Here is a 22,439-nt window from a genome sequence, read left to right as displayed (position 1 = left end):
ATGGTCTGATCTGTTGCAATAAAGCACCATCCTTTTAATCTTTTCTTTTTCTCTAAAATAAAACTCAGTTTGATAAATGTGCCATTTATTATTATTTACACAGCTTTTTACACCATTTTTTTGGTATGAGACCTGTTACACAGGATAATAAATAGGCCCCTTAGGGTCTGTGAGTTTAGTTGTGGTTTGAAAAACCTCTTAAACCACTAAAATCCGACCATTGATAGGTCTCCACAAGTATGGAGATCCAAATTACAGATACACCCCTTTATCCAGAAAACCCCAGGTCCTGATCATTCTGGATAACAGGTCTCATACCTGTACAATGCAGAGGCTGAAGGGTAAGGTCCTGTAAGACAGTATCTAATAGTCAAATAGCAATAGCCTGTTGCAGATGTTGACATATTTCATCAAGTGGGTTGCAGTGACCTCAGTAGTAACACCATGGAGGCCAATGTTGCTTTGGTGCCGTATAATTAGGAAGCTTTATGGATTTTGACAACACAGTTTCTACACTGTCAAAATCCACACGACTGGTGGGGGCAATCTTGTGAGTCACACAGACTGAAAGGCTGACATTGCTGCATGTGTTAGTGAATAATGCGGCTTTCTGTGCCGCACGGTGATTTAGCATTTGTCCCTTTAAGGAGTCGTCTAAGGAGGTTCATCTCAGTGGGGAATGCTGATAGTGCGCACACAGCAGTGTTTCCTCAAGTGGGAAATGAATCACTTTCAGGCTGGTTTCTGAGCAGGCACTTATCATTAGTCTTTTTTACATTGAACATGTATGTGTACCTCTTGTGCTCCACTGTATGGACCAGTCAAACACCACTTAATGGCATGCAAATTGTACTGGTATTAACACTTGGAGTAGGTAATAAGATTTGCTTACACATGCCTTGTGGTCATTCCATCTGAATTATTATGCACCCTGCATTAGGCTCTGGCATTTAGAGGCCTTTGCTGCAAACTATAAAGACAGACGTTGCATATAGATATCCAGAATGATCGGGGCCTTGGGTTTTCCGGATAAAGGGTCTTTCCATAATTTGGATCTCCATGACTTAAGCAGGGACGTGACTACAGAGGAAGCAGACCCTGCAGTTGCAGGGGGCCCAGAAGGTGTAGGAGCCCCATGAGCCCCTAATTCATATACAATTTCAATAAATATTGATAAAACAGGTAAACCTGCAGGTATTTTGGGTGCCTGATAAATCATTTGCTGTGGGGCCCATTAATATCTATTTATGCCACGGGACTTAAGTCTACTAAAATATAATTTGAATGTGAATTAAACCCAATAGGCTGGTTTTGCCTCCAGTCTGATTAAATCTTAGTTGGGATCAAGTACAAGGTATTGTTTTATTATTAAGGAAAGGAAATAATTTGAACACATTTGAGTCATTTAATTAAAATGGAGTCTAGCTGAGGTGGCCTTCCCGTAATTCAGAGCTTTCTGGATAATGGGTTTCAAGATAACAGATTCACTACCTTTTTTTTAATGATTTCCTTCTTCTTTGTAGTAGTAGTGAAACAGTACATTGTACTTGATCCCAACTAAGATATAATTAATCCTTATCAGAGGCAAAACTTTCCTACTGGGTTTAATTCATATTCAAATTATATTTTAGCAGATATAAGTCATGGAGATCCAAATTATGGAAAGACCCTTTATCCGGTAAACCCAAGGCCACGATTATTCTAAGATATGATAAATCCTTATCCTATATTATTTAAATCATTTTTTTAAGGTGTGGAGATTCAAAATATGGAAAGATCCCTTATCCATACCTGTGTGTGCCTCCACTGTGATGTATTAAATAAATTTGCTGGTCCTCTTCGAATTCTATATATATATATATATATATATATATATATATATATATATATATATATATATATATAGATATATATATATATAGATATATATATATATACTGCACTGATGACACATTACCCCTGCAATCACATACCTGTATGTGTATATATATATATATATATATATATATATATATATATATATATATATATATATATATATATATATATACACATAATATGGGGATATTGTTTTTGTGCAAACAGTTTTCATGCAAATTAATTAAGTTCATTAATTCTGTTTATGGCTTGTAAAATGCATCTCCTCCCCCCAGGAAAACTGGTTCTAATTTATGTGTAGGGAGTCATTTTATTATAGGGACATGAAAAGTGACTCTCATTACAGTATGTTCAGTCCTTCAAGGAGAATCCTCTCTAATCCATCTACTTACTATCCCTCTAGGGAACTGTGACATTCCAACACTTCTTCATGGGTACAGTCCAGTCTTATCGGCAATAATTGTGGGTCTTGGGCTACTCTAGGAGCTTCCTAGAGTGCTGTTGCCCAAGGGCTACCTACCTACTTGTTTGACTTTGCAGTGGGGTTTCATGCATGTTACTGCATGACAATGAAAGGGGTCATGGATTTCAGTGTGCCCTGCTTGTCTGTATCCACGAGTGTGAGCATCTCTGTTATCCGTTCCTGTGGGTACAGAGCCACAGGGCAAAGTTAGAGGGGTGGTTTACCTTTAAGTTAAATTTTATTATGTTGTAAAATTGCTAATTCTAAGCAAATTTCAATTGTAAAATGCTGAATAAAAAACGAAATAACTCCAAATAAATAATATGAAATGAAAACCAATTGCAAATTGTCTCAGAATATCACTGTCTGCAGCAGCTTATTTATATAAACAATAGTAGGGTTTCTGAAGCAAACAGTTTTACCAGTGCAGGGCAATACTGCTTTAGAAAACTTTCATTTGTTGATGTTACTGTTCCTATACTGTTCCTAATTAACACTTCAAATGCCCTGCAGAGAAATGCATGAACGCTCGTCTGTAAATACACACAGGGGTATGTGCCCTTAGAGTGAGATTAAAAGCAGTGGCATACAAATACGCTGCTGTGAAGTTCATGTAACCAGCACAGATTTGTAATTCCAGGTGAGAAGCTTAATAAGTCTCATACTGCAGGTGCAAGGTGCAAACTGTGCTTGTGCTGCACTGTGTCAGGCAAAGGGAAAGCAATAATTATCCTCTGTGTAAGATCCACGTTCCATTAGAAGAGAGGAGAGAAAGACGGATGTAATGGTTTATTTCATAAAAAAAGCCATTGTATCCTGCAGGGAATTCTGATTCTGGAGTTCCGTTTTTTTTCTGTTTGAACGGAATGTGGCCCAGGTACAAATGATCTGAACGCTGTCTCCTTCTATACGCCTGACTTCTTCAAAGGGTCCTTCACCCGAAACCGTATTTATATATTAAAATAAAACATCATTCGAAGCAATTTTGCAACATATAGTCGTTAAAAATCTTTTGTAAATGTAACTACAGTTAATAGAACCGCTTTTTTTTTTTCCTCTTATAAATCTGAAACATTGAAACAGGCGTCAGTTCTCCTCCAGGTCATTTAGATCAGCTGCTTCTGCTACATTGTTTCAGCAGTCTGAACCACCACAGAATGTGGTTCATAAACAGCTAGACAGATACTGTAATTGCAATTACTTTTTAAAATAATGGATTTTCTCAAAATGAATGGAGGCTTGTTAGCTGCTTAGAACTGTATTTTATTTTTTTATGCAAAAAAAACCACCTGTTTTTAGTCGGAGGACCTCTTTAATCCTTATCTGGTAACGGCATAAAGGTTGCAATTCTGTGCTTTTTGTCGCCCTGGCATGTTCGGCAATATTGTTTGAAAATGCACCCATAGGTGCAAGAGATTTGTTTAGGAATGAATTAGAGATAATTTCAAACATTTTGTTGCCTGTCTGAACAGATGGAAACCACTTGGTGACAAATTATGTGGTTTCAGACCCCTCTGCAGTCAAACTTGAAGGTCCATCCTTTAGTACTTGAAGGTCAGTTAGTCTTAGGGCTCTTACACACGGGCGTTTTTTTCCTGCGCTCCCCTGCATTGCGCTTTCTTCCGTTCAGCCGCAGGGGAGCGCAGGAGTAGACGCACTCAATTATTGTGAAGGGGGCTGTATTCACACAGATGCATGTAAGCGTAAAACGCAGGTGGGACGCAGTATGTTGCATTTCACCTGTGTTCAGCCCCCTTCACAATAATTGAGTGTGTCTACTCCTGCGCTCCCCTGCGGCTGAACGGAAGAAAGCGCAACTCAGGGGATCGCAGGAAAAACTGCCCGTGTGTAAGAGTTCTAAAGGTAAGTACCTGAAAGTCCATTTTATGGTCAAGGTTGCCTTGAAGTCCTAACCTTTTGATCAGTAGCCCATTTTTACACATTTAATGGGCTCAATTGGGTTCTGGTCTGAAGGTTAGTACTTCAGGGGGGCAGCATACTCACAGACAGCACCAGCCACAAAATTCTTTGGTTAAAACGCCTTTATTAGGACATGGGCTCTGACTCGAAAATTCAGCAATGTTTCAGACTGCCATGAGTCTTTTATCAAGCTCTTCAGGGGGGCCCAGACCAGAGGATGGGCTTTTAAGTACTAACCTTAAAGTACTAACCTTTAGTCCAATTGACCTTCAGTTACTAAACAAAAGGTTAGGACCCAGGCCAGAGCATGGACCTTAAAGAGAGGCTTCAACTAAGAACATATATAAGAAAATGCCACCAATTAATCATAGTTCAAAGAACATCATAGATTGTCACCCCCATATCTTACCCTAACTGACCTTCATGCAAGGCTTTCAGGTATATCTAAGACAGAAAATTGGCATTCTCCCCAGCTCTCACCCTTAATAGCCTTCAGGCTGAGTCGCCTTTCTGCTCCTGCAAACCACCCAGGAGCCATTGCCTTATGATGTACACTATAGGGTAAGTTATGTCACATGTTTGAGTATCCTTGTAGGAGAGTACATTATGCATGCATTTGAGGGTGCAAGAGTACACGCTTGTCAGTTGGCATGAGACAGTCAAGTTCTTCAGTGTAGGGGGATATATTGGGGGAATGTGTCCCTTAATTCCTAGCGTGAGCAAACTTATTAGCAAAACATAATTTTTTCGTGCAAATTCCTTTGAAGAGCGGCCGTCACACCTGTTTCTGTAATAAAATTCCATCAAGGATGCGTCTTCTGAGACACTTTCCTTCAGAGACATTTGCATGTCAATCAGAGCTGTAATGTGAGTGAAATGTGTAATTTTAGAGTTAGACTTTCAAATTGTAGGGAATGTTGTGATGCATGTCACTGGGAACAGTAAAATGTGAATAATAAAATTTAACTCTTAACAATGTACCGAAGTTCTGCTGCTAAGTAGTGCACCATGGGAAGTGTCTGCCAAGAAAGGTGCAAAATATTAGTCTGACAGTGGGGTAGCACAGTGCCACACAGTGGTTAGTGCTGGTATTGCACTGAGGTGCATTTAGGCCTGCCACCTTTTCTTTACTATGACTCCATGCAGGGGGAGTGGTGTGTTCATGCAAAGGAGCTGAAGTGCCGACATCAGGGGCGGGGGCGGGGCTTGTTATGTCAGCGTGCCGATATGATGACTTGGCGATCGCCGATTGGCCGATTTGCCAATAGGATCCCTGTCCGGATTTTCTTATTTCATTACAGGCAGTTTTGACCCGGACAACACCTCTGAAAATTGGGCTGTTTGGGTCAAAACTGGACAGGTAGCAACCCTAGGTACATTTAGGGGGTGATTTAGCAATGTTTAAATTTGACTTTTTTCAATGAATCTAATTTTTTGCTCTGAAACTTATCAACAAATTCTAATTATGCTCTGTGCGATTTTTATGAAACATAAAAAATGTGTAAAGCTCTAATGTAAGACTTTGCCATCTAACAGCTGCTGAGTTCATGGAGAAGTTAATAGGAGCAGTCTATGGCAATTTAAAGGAATAGTAACGCCAAAAAATTAAAGTGTTTTAAAGGAATGATAGTATAATTTACTGTTGCCCATTACTGGTAAAACGGGTGTGTTGCTATAGAAATACAATAGTTAGTTTATATAAATAAGCTGCTGTGTAACCATGGGGGCAGATATTAAAGCACAGGATATACAGTGGATAACAGATACGTTCTGAAGAATCCCATTGTATATTAGAGTTTATCTGTTATCGGCTGTGTATCCTGTGCCTTTATTCCTTTTTCAGCTTTGAATGGCTGCCCCATGGCTACACAGCAGCTTGTTTCTATAAACTATATTAGTCTTTCTGAAGCAAACACAACAGTTTTACCAGTGCGGCATAAACGTACATTACTTTAAAAGAATTTTATTTTTTGGTGTTACTTTTCCTTTAAAGTGTTTTTTTTCTATGCGAAATTTTCAAATTTGTCTATCCATTGAAAATCATAGATAAAAAATTCTAGCTATTTGTATTTTTTTCTATCAATTTTTTTAGACTCAGATTTTTTTCTAAGCAAGAACTCAAAATTTTGTAAAATTACAGTTTACAAACCACTTTTCATGCTGAATTGCATTTATAAATGACCCCTTATATGTTCATCCTGTGATTGCATAGGGTTCCTCCCACACTGCAAAATTATACATGAACATTGAAGGGCTCCTAATGTGAGTGACTAAATAGTATGGGTGGGTTTGTGTGCAACACAATAGCTCCATTATTACAGAGACCAGAGTCAATGTATGAACATTCTGTCTTAGGTGCTATGGAATATGCTAGCACTATATAATATAGGCTAATTATAATATGTGATTTTCCTGAATATAAATATGCTAAAACAAAAGGTTCTGTGTGTAGGACAGCCTATGCCCTAATAGTTTTCTGTCTATTCAAGGAAACAATGCTAGGATAGAAACAATTATCTATAATTATTTTCTTTTAAATAGCAGAATATTTATTAATAGCTTATTGAAAGCTGCCATGTTTATTTCAGGTGAGGTTTTCTGCATATTAACTATTAAAGGGGTTGGTCACCTTTAAATTAAGTCTTATTATGACAAGGGCATTGATATTCTGGGACAATTTGCAGTTGGTTTTCATCATTTATTTTTTGTGGTTTTTGAAGGGATTCTGTTATGATGTTTATGGTTTACTTTTTATCACTAAATTACACTGTTTACATTGCAAATAATTCACTCTACCATTTAAAACTTTATTCTTGAACCAACAAGTGTATTTTTTTTTAGCTGTAATATTGGTGTGGAGGAGCCATCTCAGTGCACTGTACCTGATTGTGAACTTTGAGAAGAAGCCAGTACTTCAGGATGGAAATGCTTTGAGACATCTATTGTTTCTCCCCTTCTTGTTGTATTATACCATGACCCTTGGTTGTGTTTGCATTGCTAAATGTGCTGCCTAGCAGGGGTTTTCTTGCTTTGGTGCTAATCATGTCTACTACTAGGTGAGGTTAGCAATGCAAACAAATCCTTCAACAGAGGGGTCAGGTAGCTGCTATCTGGTTAGCTGCCCATTATTCTGTTGATAGGCTGGTAGTCTGCTGATGGGCTGCTGGGGATGGAAAGGAGGGGGTGATATCACTCACATGACTGAGGGCACCTGGGAAACTGACAATATGTCTAGTCCCATGCCAAATTTCAAAATTAAATATAAAAACAGATTGAGCAGAACTATTAACTGATTAATTTTCCCGCTACAGTATCCCTATAAGTTATTTTGTTTTTTGTTCAGCAGATCTCCAGTTTGGCATTTCAGCAACTGGTTGCTAGGGTCTTGTTTACCTTAGCAACCAGGCAGTGTCTTGAATGAGAGACTGGAATATGAATAGGAGAGGGAGTAGAAAGATACAGGCCTGGATTTGTGGAAAGGCCACCAAGGCCTGGGCTTAGGGCGACAGGATTTTGGGGAGAGGCATGCTGCCCAACTACACCCACATTGGTTTAGAAACAGTAGGGATGCTAAGGAGATAAAATAGTTTTTGAAGTTTCCTGTGCGCCAATCCCCATGATGATAAAATCCCGATGATAAAAATTGTGAATAAAAGGGAGGGGACGGGGCGACGAACGTCAGCAGGCCTAGGGGCGCCTGGTATATAAATCCGGCCCTGGAAAGATAAGGAATAAAATGTAACAATAATAATAATAATATTTTAAGATGACAAAGCAATAGATTTTTGGCTGCCGGGGTCTGTAACCCCATTTGAAAGCTGGAAATAGTTAGAATATAAAAGCAAATCAGCAAATTAGACCAATTGCAAGATTAATTGGAATATGAGATTCTATAACATACTAAAAGCTAACTTATAGGTGAAGCACCCCTGTACCTAGTGCTGCTAAAGAGATGGTGCATTGCTGTTAGAGCCTATGGAGAATGCCTCCCCTGCAGCCAGTGATGTGACAGCTCCTTCTCATGTATAAATGCAAATGATCAGATATGAAATATTCGGTGCCTGTATAATGCAGGGGAGCACGAAAGTAAAATGAATTCTGTTGTTTGTGAACAGGGCTTACCTTACCTCCATGATGACCATAAAGCAAAATATTCCCTTTTGAGCCATTAATGAAACACAGGCACATGCTTATTACATTTCTATCTTGGGATTGAGACTCCACAAGAACATCTATAATGTCTGGCCCTTCCTGTATTGACCACAATTCATGGAGTAGCTGCAAGATCAATTACAGGGAACAGCAGTTCAGTTTATTATGTCGGGAGCTCTGCAGTGTGCCCTTGTTTTTTTGGGGTGTGTGTGTGTTAGTGAAGCTTAACATGTATACGAAGAGGAGAACACTTATGTATTCAGAGCAACGCACACCAATTTCCCCCAATGCATGAATGTATATCAATGTGAATGAGCTGAGCAGAGCTGCATACATACGGGAAAAGAATTCTGTTGTGTTGCTGAAATGTTATGCCTACTGATACAAGGTATTTACAAGTACCCACATTTTAACATTGGTACTAGTAATCTAAGAACTGTGGCTCTCCAGTCAGTCCTGAACTACAACTCCCAGCACCTTAAACAACAGCCAGCCAGAGATGCTGGGAGTTGTAGTATTGCAACATCTTCAGAGCCACAGGTTGAACAGCCAGAGATGCTGGGAGTTGTAGTATTGCAACATCTTCAGAGCCACAGGTTGAACAAAGACACGGTTGCTTATTCTGTTGTTTCAGCTGGGGTTGGCGACATCTGGAGGGATACAAGTTTACCCTGCGGCCACTTCTTCTGCATCAGATAATCAGCATGATTCACTTTTCTGCGTAATTGCTAAATTCTCAGAATTGTTTGCATGACTGAGCAAATTGCTTGCCCCTGTTTAATATAAAGCCTACTGTATATCTATGTGACTGTGTAGGGCTGTGCACCCCAAACCAGTGTGGAGAATTCCCCAATAGTTTATGTTTCCTAGAGAAGCGACATGAGGTGGCGGGGCAGTGTGTATTAACCCAATACTTACTGATCTACAAATGGTGCTGTGTGGATATGCATGAAACTTACACTGCTGCTTTATATGTCATTTTTTAGTTATCTTAGTTTAGTATTCTTAAAGCTGTTCTGTTTCTTCATCTTCCTTATTTTTTGCTTTCCCATTCTGTCACCCTTTGTTATTTTCTCCCCTGTTGCTTGGTTCTCTTCTCTCTGCTTTCTTTAGAATATTTCCATTTCCTTATATGCACTTCTTTCTTCACCACCCCTTTCTCTCGTCTTCCTTATTTTGGCTGCTTTTTGTTATACAGGTATGTCATCTATTATCCGGAAACCCATTATCCGGAAAGCTCCGAATCACTGGAAGGCCATCTCCTGTAGATTCCATTTTAATCAAATAATTCCATAATTTTTCATTTTTTAAATAAACCCTATTGGGTTTATTTAATGTTTAAATGATTTTTTTTTAGCAGACAAAGTATGGAAATCCAAATTTCCATGGAAAAATGGAAAACCCCAGATCCCAATCATTCTGAATAACAGGTCTGACACCTGTCCTTTTCTTTTTGCAATAACCTTGTTTTTATTTGTTTAACTAGTTTTGGTTCCTACATCCCCTTTCTTGTTTCTTTTCATACTTCCTATTACTAAAGCTCCACATCGGTTATTTTGCCACTGATGGTGTTGGTGGAAGGACGATGGAAGTTAAGTTGAGAACATACAAATGCTTGACATAAGGAATAGGTGCCAGGAATTCTTAACCATGAATAGGACATATTAACAGTAGCAGCCAGTCCTCCATTGAGTACAACAAGGCGATGTTAAATGAGTGGTAAAGTAACAGAAGCAAGTGCAGAGGATCAAAGGCCATTACCTGTAGGAGATAGAACTTGAAAAATCTTAAGGTCACCAGTAAGGTCACCAGTAGAGAGATATCATTTAGTGGTCCGGATTCCCTGCAGTGGAAACATCTCAGGGAGTAGAACTAGTCTAATTCAACTTCCAGCTGATGCTGCCCTTGCTTGCTGACCTACCTTACATCTCACAGTGTTCTAAGAGTTCTGCCTTGCCTCATACATGCACCTGCCTAAAGCTTGGATTTTTTAGGTTCAAACTGGCCACCTTTACTGAGACTTCCCTCCACCTCAGGCCCTCTGGCAGATCCACCTTCTGCTAAGTTAGAGTCCTGGAAGATCGTAAGAGCTGTGTGCTCCCTCCCATTACAAAGACTATGGGCACTAGATTGCTGGTCCAATTAAGAAAGCTTCTTTATACAGGGCATAGGTGACAAAAAACTAGACTTCCTAATCCAGTAGAATATTTAACTAGGGATGCACCCAATCCACTATGTTGGGATTGGGCCGAATTTTTAATCCTTCCTGAAAGATTTGACCAAATCGGAACCCTAATTTGCATAAGGATAGGGACGGGGTAAAAAGAACTGTGCACGGTTTGTGTGAAGTCATGAGGTCTTAGGGATTCAGATTCTGTTCAGTCAGCCTGAATCCTATGAAAAAAGCTTGAATCCTGAATTTGGTGCATCCCTATAATTAACCCTTTGGATCTATAAAACTTTTTTATGAATTGAGTGGTGCCTGCCTGTCACAGCCAATGTCTGCCTTATAACTTGTGCTCCATATAGTGAGGGTGGCAGGTGATTTACAGTTGTTTTGAACACTGCAGACCCCTTGAGAACACCATATGCTTCAATTCACAGGGATTTTCTCAATCCTTCCCATTTCCTCTCTTCCTCCCAAACAATCACTTTTTCACATCTGTCTTGTTACTGTTCCTACTGCCAATCTTGTAGTTGCTGATCCTGTGTCTGTATTATACTCTGTATTATAGTAAATCCTAGGGTTACCACTAGGCTATTATTTCACCAGCCTAGCCAGTAAAATACCAGGTGGGTGTTACAAATTTACTGGCAATGTAACTGGGATATATCCAACCTACAACCCTCCAGCTTCGGTATTGTCTGTGGATGGGATCTTCGGAGTTGCAGTTCAACAACAGCTAGTGAATGTTCAATGAATAGGATGTCCTATGTCTACATGTTTGCCACTGAGATGCCAGCGACCCAGGCCCCACATTAAAACTGTCACTGCGTGCAAGGTGACAATCATAGCATTTTCTCCTAATGTCATTCCCATGGCAAGATGCACAGAAGGGGGAGAGTTAGTCATGAGATTCTATTTCTGATTCTTGGTTAGTAAAGAATTGTTTTGAGCTTGCTATATCTGATGTAAAGTTCATCGCCCATTATTCTCTCTCACTGTCATGGAGTTTTAACTGCCTCTCTCTAAACCAATGCAGGGACTGGGCTCTGAGAGATATGGATAGGCCCCAGCAGTGAAGGGGTCAGCACTGCAGCATGTCAACGTGTCACGGGAGAAGAGATATGACGCTGACGCACTCCATTTAGTAGCAGATAGATAGCCATTCCGATTTACTGCAGACGCCAGGAAAAACCTTCGGTTATTACCTGATGATCTCATAGTCCTGTTGCTTTGGGTCATAGCCGCAGCACGGTGGTAGCCAGAGACTCATAAACCTCTTCCTAACAGATCAATGCTGAATTCTCAGCCCCATGTAACCATGACACACACAAATACACAAACTGATGGTGACACGCAGAGACCTATTACTTGCCGAATCATAACCCGCTAGGTCTGTGTTCCAGGCATATCCTTCCAGCTGTTCCTGTACTACATCTCTCAGCCTCCTTTATTAAACTTGGGAGTTGTAGTTTAACAACTGCTGAAAGGCCAGTGATCACCATCTTTATTATGCAGTAACTCAGAGTCTCAGTACTGCGGGCAGAAGCACTCCTTCTTGGCAGCTGCTGGCACAGGTACATATTAGTGAGCATTATTTTGGCTGCTGCTTCTACAGGTAAACAGATGATTAGGGGCAATATGATGGATTATTTTGGCTGCCGCTATCATAGGTACACATTGGGGGTAACATTATGATGGATGTTTTGGCTTATGCTGGCACAGGTACAGATTGGGGGCTTGGTGGCAATCTGAGGGATTGACCACCATTGGCACAGGTACAAATGAGGGCAATATGAATGGTAAGGTGGGAAATGGTAATGAAGGGGGCACTGACTAAAGCCCTTGCCTAGGGTGCCAAAATATCTTGGCCCAGCCCTGGGACATAGTTATGGAAGCAATATGAGTACATATAACCAATGTCTCTTCTGTCTTTCAGTGATATGTAGCTTCCGTGGATCTGTACCCCAGGGCTTGACTCTGGAACTGGGGGAGACCGTTCAAATCCTGGAGAAATGTGAAGGTAAGAGAGTTTTTGTTTGTTTGAATGCTCATTTAGGGGCTTATGTAAAAACAGGAGCATAGTTTGCACCAGGTTTAATAACCCAAAACCCATCATATTATATTCCAAGCAACTGGGCAGTAAATGCTACCTGCTTATGGGTTGCTATAGGATACTAGCACTGGTGCACCTTTGCTCCAGTTACTTTGTTTGTGTGGAACAAATATGGGGCAATTGTGTAAGACGGCAACATTGATATCTTGTCACAAATCAAAATTTGGACCTACCAGGTCTAAAATTTGATGTCTCTTATTATGTTCAATAGTCACTTTCTCTTTTTCTTTCATTGGTATAATATTTTTTACTGTTATTATTCATTTTCTATGTCCTAATTAAGCTAATTATTGTCTTTCTTTAGCCTTGGGGTGTGTTTAAACATGCTTCATTGGACTCCAATGGCTTCTTTATGATTGGCACATTTGGTTGCTCCACCCACTCATTTCCCATTGTACTCGGTGTTTAACCTATGACTAATTTTTCCTGGTAGACACGAAACACATCAGGCCTTTACTTTTACTTTCCAACAATTTTTATTGACAAAAGGATAGACATTACAATCATGTACATTGAGCTAAAGAAGCTCAGTTGGTATACAGTATAAATCACAATAAGTAGCACATGAGTCTGCAGCAGATGTAAGTTTGTGCAGATATCATAACAGTTACACTACTATCCAAAGTCATTCACAATGAACAAAAAAAAAACACAAAACACACACCAGATATAAAAAAGAAAGGAAATAAATGAATAAATAAAATTACACATGTACTGACCCCATTGATTATATGCCTCAGACATGCATCAAATTCTCTCACTAATGCTATATGTAGAGCAGAGCATGAAATAGCAAGTAACAAAACATGTATCTAGATAGAGCTGATTCGGCAGGCCTTTACTTTTAATTATGGAAAATAAAATGTGATTTTTTTTTTAACTTCTACAATCCGGCTCCTGTTTCTCTACTTGACTTGTCCTTTTGATGTCTATTAAGGCTGATGCTGAATGCACAATAAGAATGATATACAGTATGTTGCCATAAAGTGGAACGGGTTGGGGCGACCTGCATGGCAAATGTTTAAGCAAACAGCACGTGGATGCCTTGGGTGCATTCCATTAACCTGCTTTCCATTAACTAATGCTGTAATCACGTGTTTGTGTATACATGAACTGTAAATAGAGATTGTGACAATACCATCCATATTTACTGTTTGAAAATAATTTATCTGATATACGTCCGGTTGTTCTGCATCTTGGGCAGCAGATGAGACTCCCCTGCCGTGGGACAGACGTGGATTTACTGCATCAAATATTCTAGGCCACTGGCGATGGATGTTAATCACACTGTGCCATTCTGTGCCACTGTCACCCCTGCTGACAGTCAGTGACCATCCTGGCACTCTCAGATTTCTCTTTGTATAATTCACTTTTAAGTGTCTGAGTGTGTCCTTGTCATCTGTCACACCTTGATGACATCCCAATGTCACCGGGATGCAGCGTCTTCCAGCAGTGCTTCTCACAGGGCCTGACAGAATGAGTTAGCCGCCAAGGCAGCTCCAACATCAAAGGCTAATCTCACCTCGAGAGAGCGAGAGAGAGAAAGAGGGAGATAAAGCTCTCAAACTAGAATGATAAATTTAGGTCTGAGTGCAGCCTGTACCCTGCCAAGTACTAACTGGTTGCTCTTTCCTTGGAACTCTGTATTGCCAGAGCCAATTACATTGCCATAGAAATGACTGGATGTATAAAGGGGAAATAAAATAAAGTTTATTCTGTAAAATGTCATAGGAATGTTACTTTTTTAACAAAGTCTCCCTTTGCTTCTAGGCTGGTACAGAGGAGCTTCCTTTAGGAATCCAAGCATAAAGGTAAGACATAACATAGAAACCCAGGGGCTTAACTACAGAGGAAGCAGACCCTGCAGCTGCATGGGGGGCCCAGGAGCTATATGAGCCCCATTCATATAAAAGTTCAATAAATATTGGTAAAACACATCAACCTCATGACTTTTTGGGGGCCTGAAAAATAATTTGCTGTGGGCCCAGTAATGTCTAGTTACACCACTATATAAACCAGTTCTTCCTGTGTAAGAGCATGGGAAAGGGGCATTTGAAGTGTACGAGTTACCATCAATGTAATGCGTTTCAACATACCCACTGTTTTTTCTAGTAGCATAGGGCTTATGCTGAACATTTGTTAGTTTGTCTATAGTTTTAACTGTGACATATCTATGTTTCTGGCACTAAACAGGGTAAAATCTGAAACTAATAAAAGCGCTGATTTCTACTTCCTGTTCTTCCGAGTACAATCAAAGCAAATCAGCAATTTGTTACGAAGCCCTAGGTATAACGAGCTGCACCTTATCTCAAAGCCTAAAAAAGGCAGCTATTGGGGAGAAGAGGGGGGTTTGTTTATACAAGAGCTGTTCAGTGGATTGTTGATTTGTTTTGATAGTGCTCGCATGAATCAAAAGTAGTATAACTTTAAAGCAATACTGACACGTTCCTATAAAAAACAAAGGTACCTTTGTCTAAAGATGCTTCTTGCACTTCTGTGTAGTTGAGCTTGGCACCACTGCATCCATTCCATCTCTTTTAAAGAGCTGTACTGCAAGTGTGTCTGTTGACACAGGGAAACCCTAGAGCTGCCTCTACCTTCAAGGTTGCAATATTTCCAAGGTTCCTTTTGTGCGCTGCATCAATAGATGCGGCATACTTTCACCCAGTGAATAACATGCAAATACCAATAAGAAAAATGATGCAATCCCACTCTGGGAAACTCTGAACATAGTTGCATCTGATTCTTCAAAAAAAACACTTGCAATTGACAATTTTGACTCATTGGGTGCGACTGTAGTGGGTGTAGGGATGCCACCTTTTAGCCCTGTGTAGACTGGGAAGGGGGAGGGGTCGTGATGTGGAGGGGCAGGGCAGTGATGCTGTGGGGACGGACAGTGATGTGGGGGGTGGGGCTATGATGCAGCGGTCGACAATTGGCTGATCGCCGTGTCAATCACAGGGAATCCTGCCCACTTTTCCTAATTTGGAAAAGTGGGCAGGCAGTTTTGACCCGGGCAGCCCTTCAAAATACCAGGCTGTCCGGGTTGAAACCGGACAGGTGGCAACCCTAAGTGGGTGCTACTCTGCAATTGGCCTCAATGCTGTGAGCTTCCAGTAGCCTAAGATCATGGGCAAGCGTGCTGAGGAGACCTATGGAACAGACTGGTTTTGTTCATAAAAAGTGGACAGGCACAAGAATGGCGGCTAATCCTCTGCCTCCCAGGCCAACTTTGTTTTTCTGTCATAATAAAACTCATCAAAATCCTTCAATCATCCCCATTTTCTTGACTTCTTTCCCTTCAGTCCATTCCTGTCTACCACTCACAATTCTGTATCCACCAAGTTTCCTCATGGGCAGCTAGAGCCATGCTATGTCATTGTTAGGGCTGACATGGAGCTGATGTATGCTGCCTCTTCTGTGTCACTGAGCCGTGTGAATCACCATGCCACGCCTGCACCCAGCTGTACATTTGCATAAGAAATTGCCCGCTCATTAACAGTTCATTAGTGCTGGTGAAAGCTGTGATTCTATAAAAAGGAGCCAGGGAAGAGCCCTGCAGTGCAGATTGTAGCAGAGTGCTGTCCCAGTGCTATATACTGTATCAGCGCTGATTGGTGTCATTCCTACTCTGAGGGACAGAGTTGAAATCCTTAGGGGTCATTTACTTGAACCTCGGACAGAAGTGTAAAGCACACACATTGATGGACAGGAACTTGGTTGCAAGTCTTGTTCTGTCTCTCTAAGCACCAATTATTAGGGATGCACCGAATCCAGGATTCTGCCTTTTTCAGCAGGATTCAGCCAAATCCAGGTGCCGAGTTGATCCGTATGCTTAATATCATGTAGGGACCCATAGGGTTAATGTGCCCCTATGTCTTTAAATCCCTACACTTTCTGATCTCCCTAGTTGCTGGGCAGATGCCCATTTAGCTAGTTGTAATTTGCATAGTAGTATTATTGGCCAAGAGGTGCTGTGACCACTTCCTGTCACACTTTGGTATAGTGAGTGAGAAGGGGTGGATCATTCTCTTTGGCTGCTGGTTGCTGATCCAGCTGGATGTTTCCAGGGAGCCTGGGTACAGCAAGACCCAGTAAAGCCACATTGGCCTAAAGGGACCTGAACCTCTAGAGAAAGATACGTTGGGGAGCAGGGACCCTGTGAATGAGTCCAGCTAGAGATAGGATACTACCTGTAATAGTACTCACTAGGAGAGTAAGATAGGTAGGTTAATTAGCAAGAGTATCTTGGCTCCAACTAGGAGGGACAGCAAGGAAGTAGCTCTCCCCTCAGGCAAGACTGGCCTGTATATAGGGACACAGCCTAATAGGGAATTAGGGCTAATGAGTTTCATGATCCCCTGTGTGAGGATCCAGTCACGGTGCTGAGATCCCGAGGGTGTATCTATCCAGGTGTAATGCTATCACCTCAGGGAGTTCCACTGTGCTGTCTCTGGGGGACATGTTGGATTCTGTTTGGGATTCATGATTTCACAAAGTATTTGAGATTCGGCTGAATCTTTCATGAAGGATTTGGGAATCCCAAAATAGTGGATTCTGTGCCCTACTACTAACAGTGTGCAAAGAGTTTCACCTCTTTCTTTATTTGTGTTGGCGCTGAGCTGCACATGGTTCAGATTGCAGATTGCACCATGTAATGTCTATACACAAGTGCTATGGTGTATGTAGTTCCAGAGGCTCTCCAATTTTGTGACCCTTACCACTCCTGCACTTGTGCCTAGCCCTTGACAAATAAGCCCTCAAGTCTTGTAGTCAGGGATGTGACCCTAGATTTGAGTTACAATGAATTATCCCTCGCCTTTTAATTACAAGTGCATTCAAATTATATTAGCTATAACTATATACATGATAGTCACTATTAAAAGGCATCATGATGACCCACCCTAAACTGTATGGTCAACTATTTTTTGGACTAGACCAATGGATGAAGACAAAAAAAAGTATATGCATACCGGGGGGAGCTGGTCCTGGCATAAATGCGCTTATGATGTATATTAATCTATATTTAGATACATGGAGCAGTAAACATTTCTAGGTCTATAAAGAGGGTCATACACTAATTCATACACTAATTCACAGGGTTCAAGTGACACATCAAGTATGAAATGATACATTTATATCAGCTTAAGGCTGGCTGACAAATGTAGAGATATGTATAGTTACCCTTAAATTGATGCCCCTGACTTCCTGCAATGCCTGGGTCCCCAACATCTCCCCAATTTAGTTTTTTTGGAAATCATATCTAAAACCTGAATATTTCAACATGCAATTTCATGTTGTTTGGCTCCATTGTTCCAGTGCAGTACACTCTGACCTACTTAATCTTTCATGTGAAGGAAGCCGTAAGATGTAATGTAATTAAGTGTACTAATTTGTTTAAAGTGTCCATATATATATATATATATATATAGTTTCTTCCTGAAGACGGCTCGAGTAGAGGAGCTGAAACGTTGAAATAAACTTTTTTTTGTGTTTATTTGAAGTCCTTGGAGTGCGGTTTGTGATTATTGATATTATATATATATATATATATATCTATATATATATATATATATATATATATATATATATATATATATATATATATATATATATTCCAGTGGCTGACAGTTTGCTCTCCTTACCATGTGTCTATAGAAGATTCATTTGGAAGGGGGGTAGCATTTTCTTTTTGCTATTCTATGTATAATAGTAGTTTAGCAGATCTAGTGGGTTAGTGAGCTGAAACACAGCTCTTTGTTGCTCTCTATAGAATAAATATGTGAAGCTCTATCACCTTTTGCTGATAGAGAAAGTTAATGTGCCTTCATATAAAGGCTTTAATTGAATTGTGCAATTAGCAAGGTGTTTAGGGAAGGGATATAGTCCTCGCTACCCTCTGGGCATTTGTACTTGGTAACAGCTGGAGGGCTGTTTTTTTGGCTTCCCAATTTAATCTCTTACCGTAAGCCCTGCTCAGTTTTTGTGGCTTTTTTTTGTCGTACCATGTATAAATGGATGATGCTTATACATTATTAATTCATGTATCACAGTCCACACACACACACACATATACCCCCATCTACCGTCTGCACACTCTTCTATGTTTCTGTGCCTATCCACTAGATGGTCACTGCCCAGAGTCTGTGTTAAACAGAAGATTTTGTGTGTTGCTGATAAATATAGTCTAGGAACATTACTGGGGGTCTTCATTTAGTAATTCAGGTTTTTGTAAGTTTTTGCAATTGTTTGCCTGTAAATACTTCCATTCTCCTAGGCACGAATGGTGACTCCAGCAAACAAAAAAGCAGACTGAGGCTTGACTAGAGTATGATTCTATTCTGATACTATTCATAAATACTCTCCAATCACAGATCTTTTGGTGAAAAAGGCCGCAGCTCCTTTTATTAAATAACAGTTGCATTCACTTATTCTTATTTAACTCCCAAAAACATACCAGCATGAAATAATACTGCATAACACTTTGACATTTTGGGGTAAAAACAATAGCTGCTGAAGGCTGCACATAACATTTAACAATGTTTACAATAACTTCCCAAACCCTTCTTAGTCAGAACCCATTAACCAGCCGAAGGCTTAGACTCCGTCACCTGTTTCCTCACTTACGGTGCCTCCTTGCCCCCTAAGTCTCGCCCCAGGCCTATCCAACCAACCTCAATGTACCTTCCAGCCCCCTTTTTGGCTACCCAGTAGGGCAGCACCATTATGCTACTGCTGCGATGTAACCATCCACCCCCCCATCTCTATAGGGCGGGAGGGAGGGATGTTGTATCTCCTGTGCCAACTACAGGTAATATCCCGCACTTTTCACCCCTATTTAAAGGTTAAGCCCTACCCCCTTTACTCCACACTACAACTCCCACAATGCCTGTTACCACTTCACCCTTTCTTTCCTCTACTCTCCCCTCAGTCGTGTGCCCCTTCAACTCCACCTGTCCCAGGCTCGCTATATGGGCTTCTAGATATTTATTGGTGGAAGTTTGTTTTTTTGCTTGTCATTCTGTTATTCATCCTTTATTCTGTCATTTTAAGCCAATGCCTGGTCGCTGGGTTCACTGTGTCAGTCGAGCAGACGGCAGCTTTAACACCACACTGGGGAGCCAGTAAGCAAAAAGTTAAATACTGTAAACCACAAATGAAGGTCAAGGGCTAAAGAGCTTAGAGTGTTATTTTCTACATATCGGAAAGTTTAAATGTTCCCTTTAGATCTGCCTTCCTGAGACGCAGGGTTTTTGGAGAGCATACAAACTGCAATCAGCTGAATTTAGGGGTCATTGACGTATTAGAATGCAGTGTACAAAATGCAAAAATGTATAATTTTGTGCACATTGCACGCTGCATTCTGTTTTCTTCAATTTGCGGCATATATGTGCTCTCCACCTCTAAGAGAAGAGAGAAATGCAGAAATACAGCCCTGCCTGCAGTCAGTGGTTCTGTTTAGGGGTGGGAGGGGTAAGGCACTTAGGTGTCCTTCACAATGGGACCCTGCACTTAGCTGCTGTATAACACACTGTGAGGAGAGGGCTGGCCTGCACATGCAGTTGTGCTTTGCAACTTGGCCACATTTTTTTTTCTGGTGTAAGTTGCAGCTCAGTGGGAATTATACATAAGCACTACGGGGGCACATTCTAGGGGTAGGCAGACGAGACATGTGCCTTGGGCAAAACTGTGGGGGCACTACAGCTTTAGTCACATGTTTCTCCTGCTCCACCAACCTTGTGAATATTGTGCAACTAGAGCTGGATTGAAGCATCGGCATGTATGGCTGCAGCAACAGGGGGAGGAGGGAGTAACATACCTCCCAACTGTCCCGTTTTTTGTGGGACAGTCCAGATTTTGACAGCTCAACCCTCAGTCCCAACTTATATTGGATCTCCTGCACTGAAAAGCCAGAAAAAATATACTGTATATACTCGAGTATAAGCCGACCCGAGTATAAGCCGAGGTACCTAATTTTACCTACGAAAACTGGGAAAACGTATTGACTCTAGTATAAGCCTAGACACAACTACAGCCCTGTCTCCCAGCAGCGCACATTCTGCCAAAGCGACTGCCCAGCGATCAACCGGACTTCTTTGCAAAGTTGATGGTGACAGAGAATTGCCAAACGTATTACTGTGTGCATTGTCCCACTGTCCCACTACCATGTGCAGAGGGTGCTGTGTGATATTGCCATCACTGTTAATCTTTCGTATAACCAACAGAGGGCGCTGTGTGATATTGCCATCACTGTTAATCCTTCATATAACCAACAGAGGGCGCTGTGTGATATTGCAGTCACTGTTATTCTTTCATATAACCAACAGAGGGCGTACTGTTATTCTTTCATATAACCAACAGAGGGCATTGTGGGATATTGCAGTCTCTCCCCAAGTGAACTGTTGGTATAGGAATGATTAAAAGTGACTGCAATCTCAGCTACTGCCCGCTGACCCGAGTATAAGCCGAGGTAGACTTTTTCAGCACATTTTGGATGCTGAAAAACTCGGCTTATACGGTACAACGTTTCTAAAACTTAATTGGCTTTTGGCAGAGAGACCAGAATAGTGGCAGATGCACATGGATACTTTTGCAACAATTTAAGATAAGCAAAGAAATAATTGTAACAATTTAAGATAAGCAGATCTCTTGTGGAAACTGTGACTTGCAGCTTAAAGGGCAATTCACCTTCACTAGCAAAAAGGTAATAACAAATAAAAACCACAGAAATGTGTTTAAACTTTCATAACCTGCCAAAGTTTGCAAAATCATTGTAATTAGGGGGTTGGCCACAAAAATGGGCATGGTCAAAAAAGTTTTGCCGTGGCAAATATTTTTGTCCCTCTTTCTATTTCCAAAATGTTGGGAGGTATGCAGTCGTGTGGGACAACAGGTTGGCTACAGGGGGTAAGATGTTGTTGGTGAACAGGGACAGTCAAGTAGGGGCCTTTGACTTGGGCACCCCTTAGTGCTCTTGCACTTCAGCCCAGGGAGTTTTTAAATTACTCCTATGGTCTCCAAAATATCCTTGATTTGATATATCCACTCGGGCAGGAACCACATTGATCCATGGCTATAAATCTCTATTAACAGGTCTGTATTGAAACCCAACTGATCAAATCTATGCTTTGGTCACTGAACAACTTGATCAGCCCAATTTAGTGATTTGCCAGGCAAATTGGCACTGATCTTAAAAATCTAAAAGGCCATGCTGGGTTAGTAACTTGTAGAATGAAAACTCATAAAAAGAAGCAGCGGATTGTTATTTTCCCTTGCCTCAGGACATATTTATTTTTAGTGGCCCCTTACTTTTAAGATGAGGACAAGGAGTCACTTGATCAAGCTTGAATTTGGATGCACTGAACACAGAATGTTTGTAATTGGCCGGATCCCAAATCCCACACAAAAGATCTGGCTGAATGCCGAACTGAATGAGAAGCCTAATGTGCATATTTGCAGGTCTGATCTACTCTACATCTCTGGGATTGTCTCAGTCAAGTTCCTGACTGGGATAATTCTTTGGCTCTAGTGGCCTCATTTGCCAATCTGCTACAAAGGCCATTACGTATTCCTCTGTACAACAGCCTGAAGCGTTATCTTACTGCTCTTCTTAGGGGACACTTATTATCTTAACTGTCCCAATTACTAGCATTCTCACCAGCAGTAATAGGGCCACAAGTGATGTCATTTGTCAGGGACACATCACACACACAGTCTAAAGGGCTCTAGGTATCTGCTACAGTATT

The 22,439-nt window shown here is 40.9% G+C and overlaps 1 protein-coding gene across 3 annotated transcripts in view; it reads left to right on the top strand.

The window, feature by feature from the left end:
- The window catches only part of LOC108714603 (dedicator of cytokinesis protein 3), a 191,600-nt gene that overhangs the window by 43,692 nt on the left and 125,469 nt on the right, over positions 1-22,439 (top strand). For all 3 annotated transcript variants that reach the window (XM_041590777.1, XM_018258977.2, XM_041590776.1), the window contains exons 2-3: positions 12,517-12,600; positions 14,464-14,504. In XM_041590777.1, the coding sequence (XP_041446711.1) occupies positions 12,517-12,600; positions 14,464-14,504 (125 nt within the window). The remainder of the gene's footprint in view (positions 1-12,516; positions 12,601-14,463; positions 14,505-22,439) is intronic.

This window comes from Xenopus laevis, chromosome 4L (genome assembly GCF_017654675.1).
Source record: "Xenopus laevis strain J_2021 chromosome 4L, Xenopus_laevis_v10.1, whole genome shotgun sequence".
NCBI classification, from domain to species: domain Eukaryota; kingdom Metazoa; phylum Chordata; class Amphibia; order Anura; family Pipidae; genus Xenopus; species Xenopus laevis.
The sequence above is the reverse complement of the archived record's forward strand: the minus strand, read 5'-3'. Positions and strand labels throughout refer to the sequence as shown.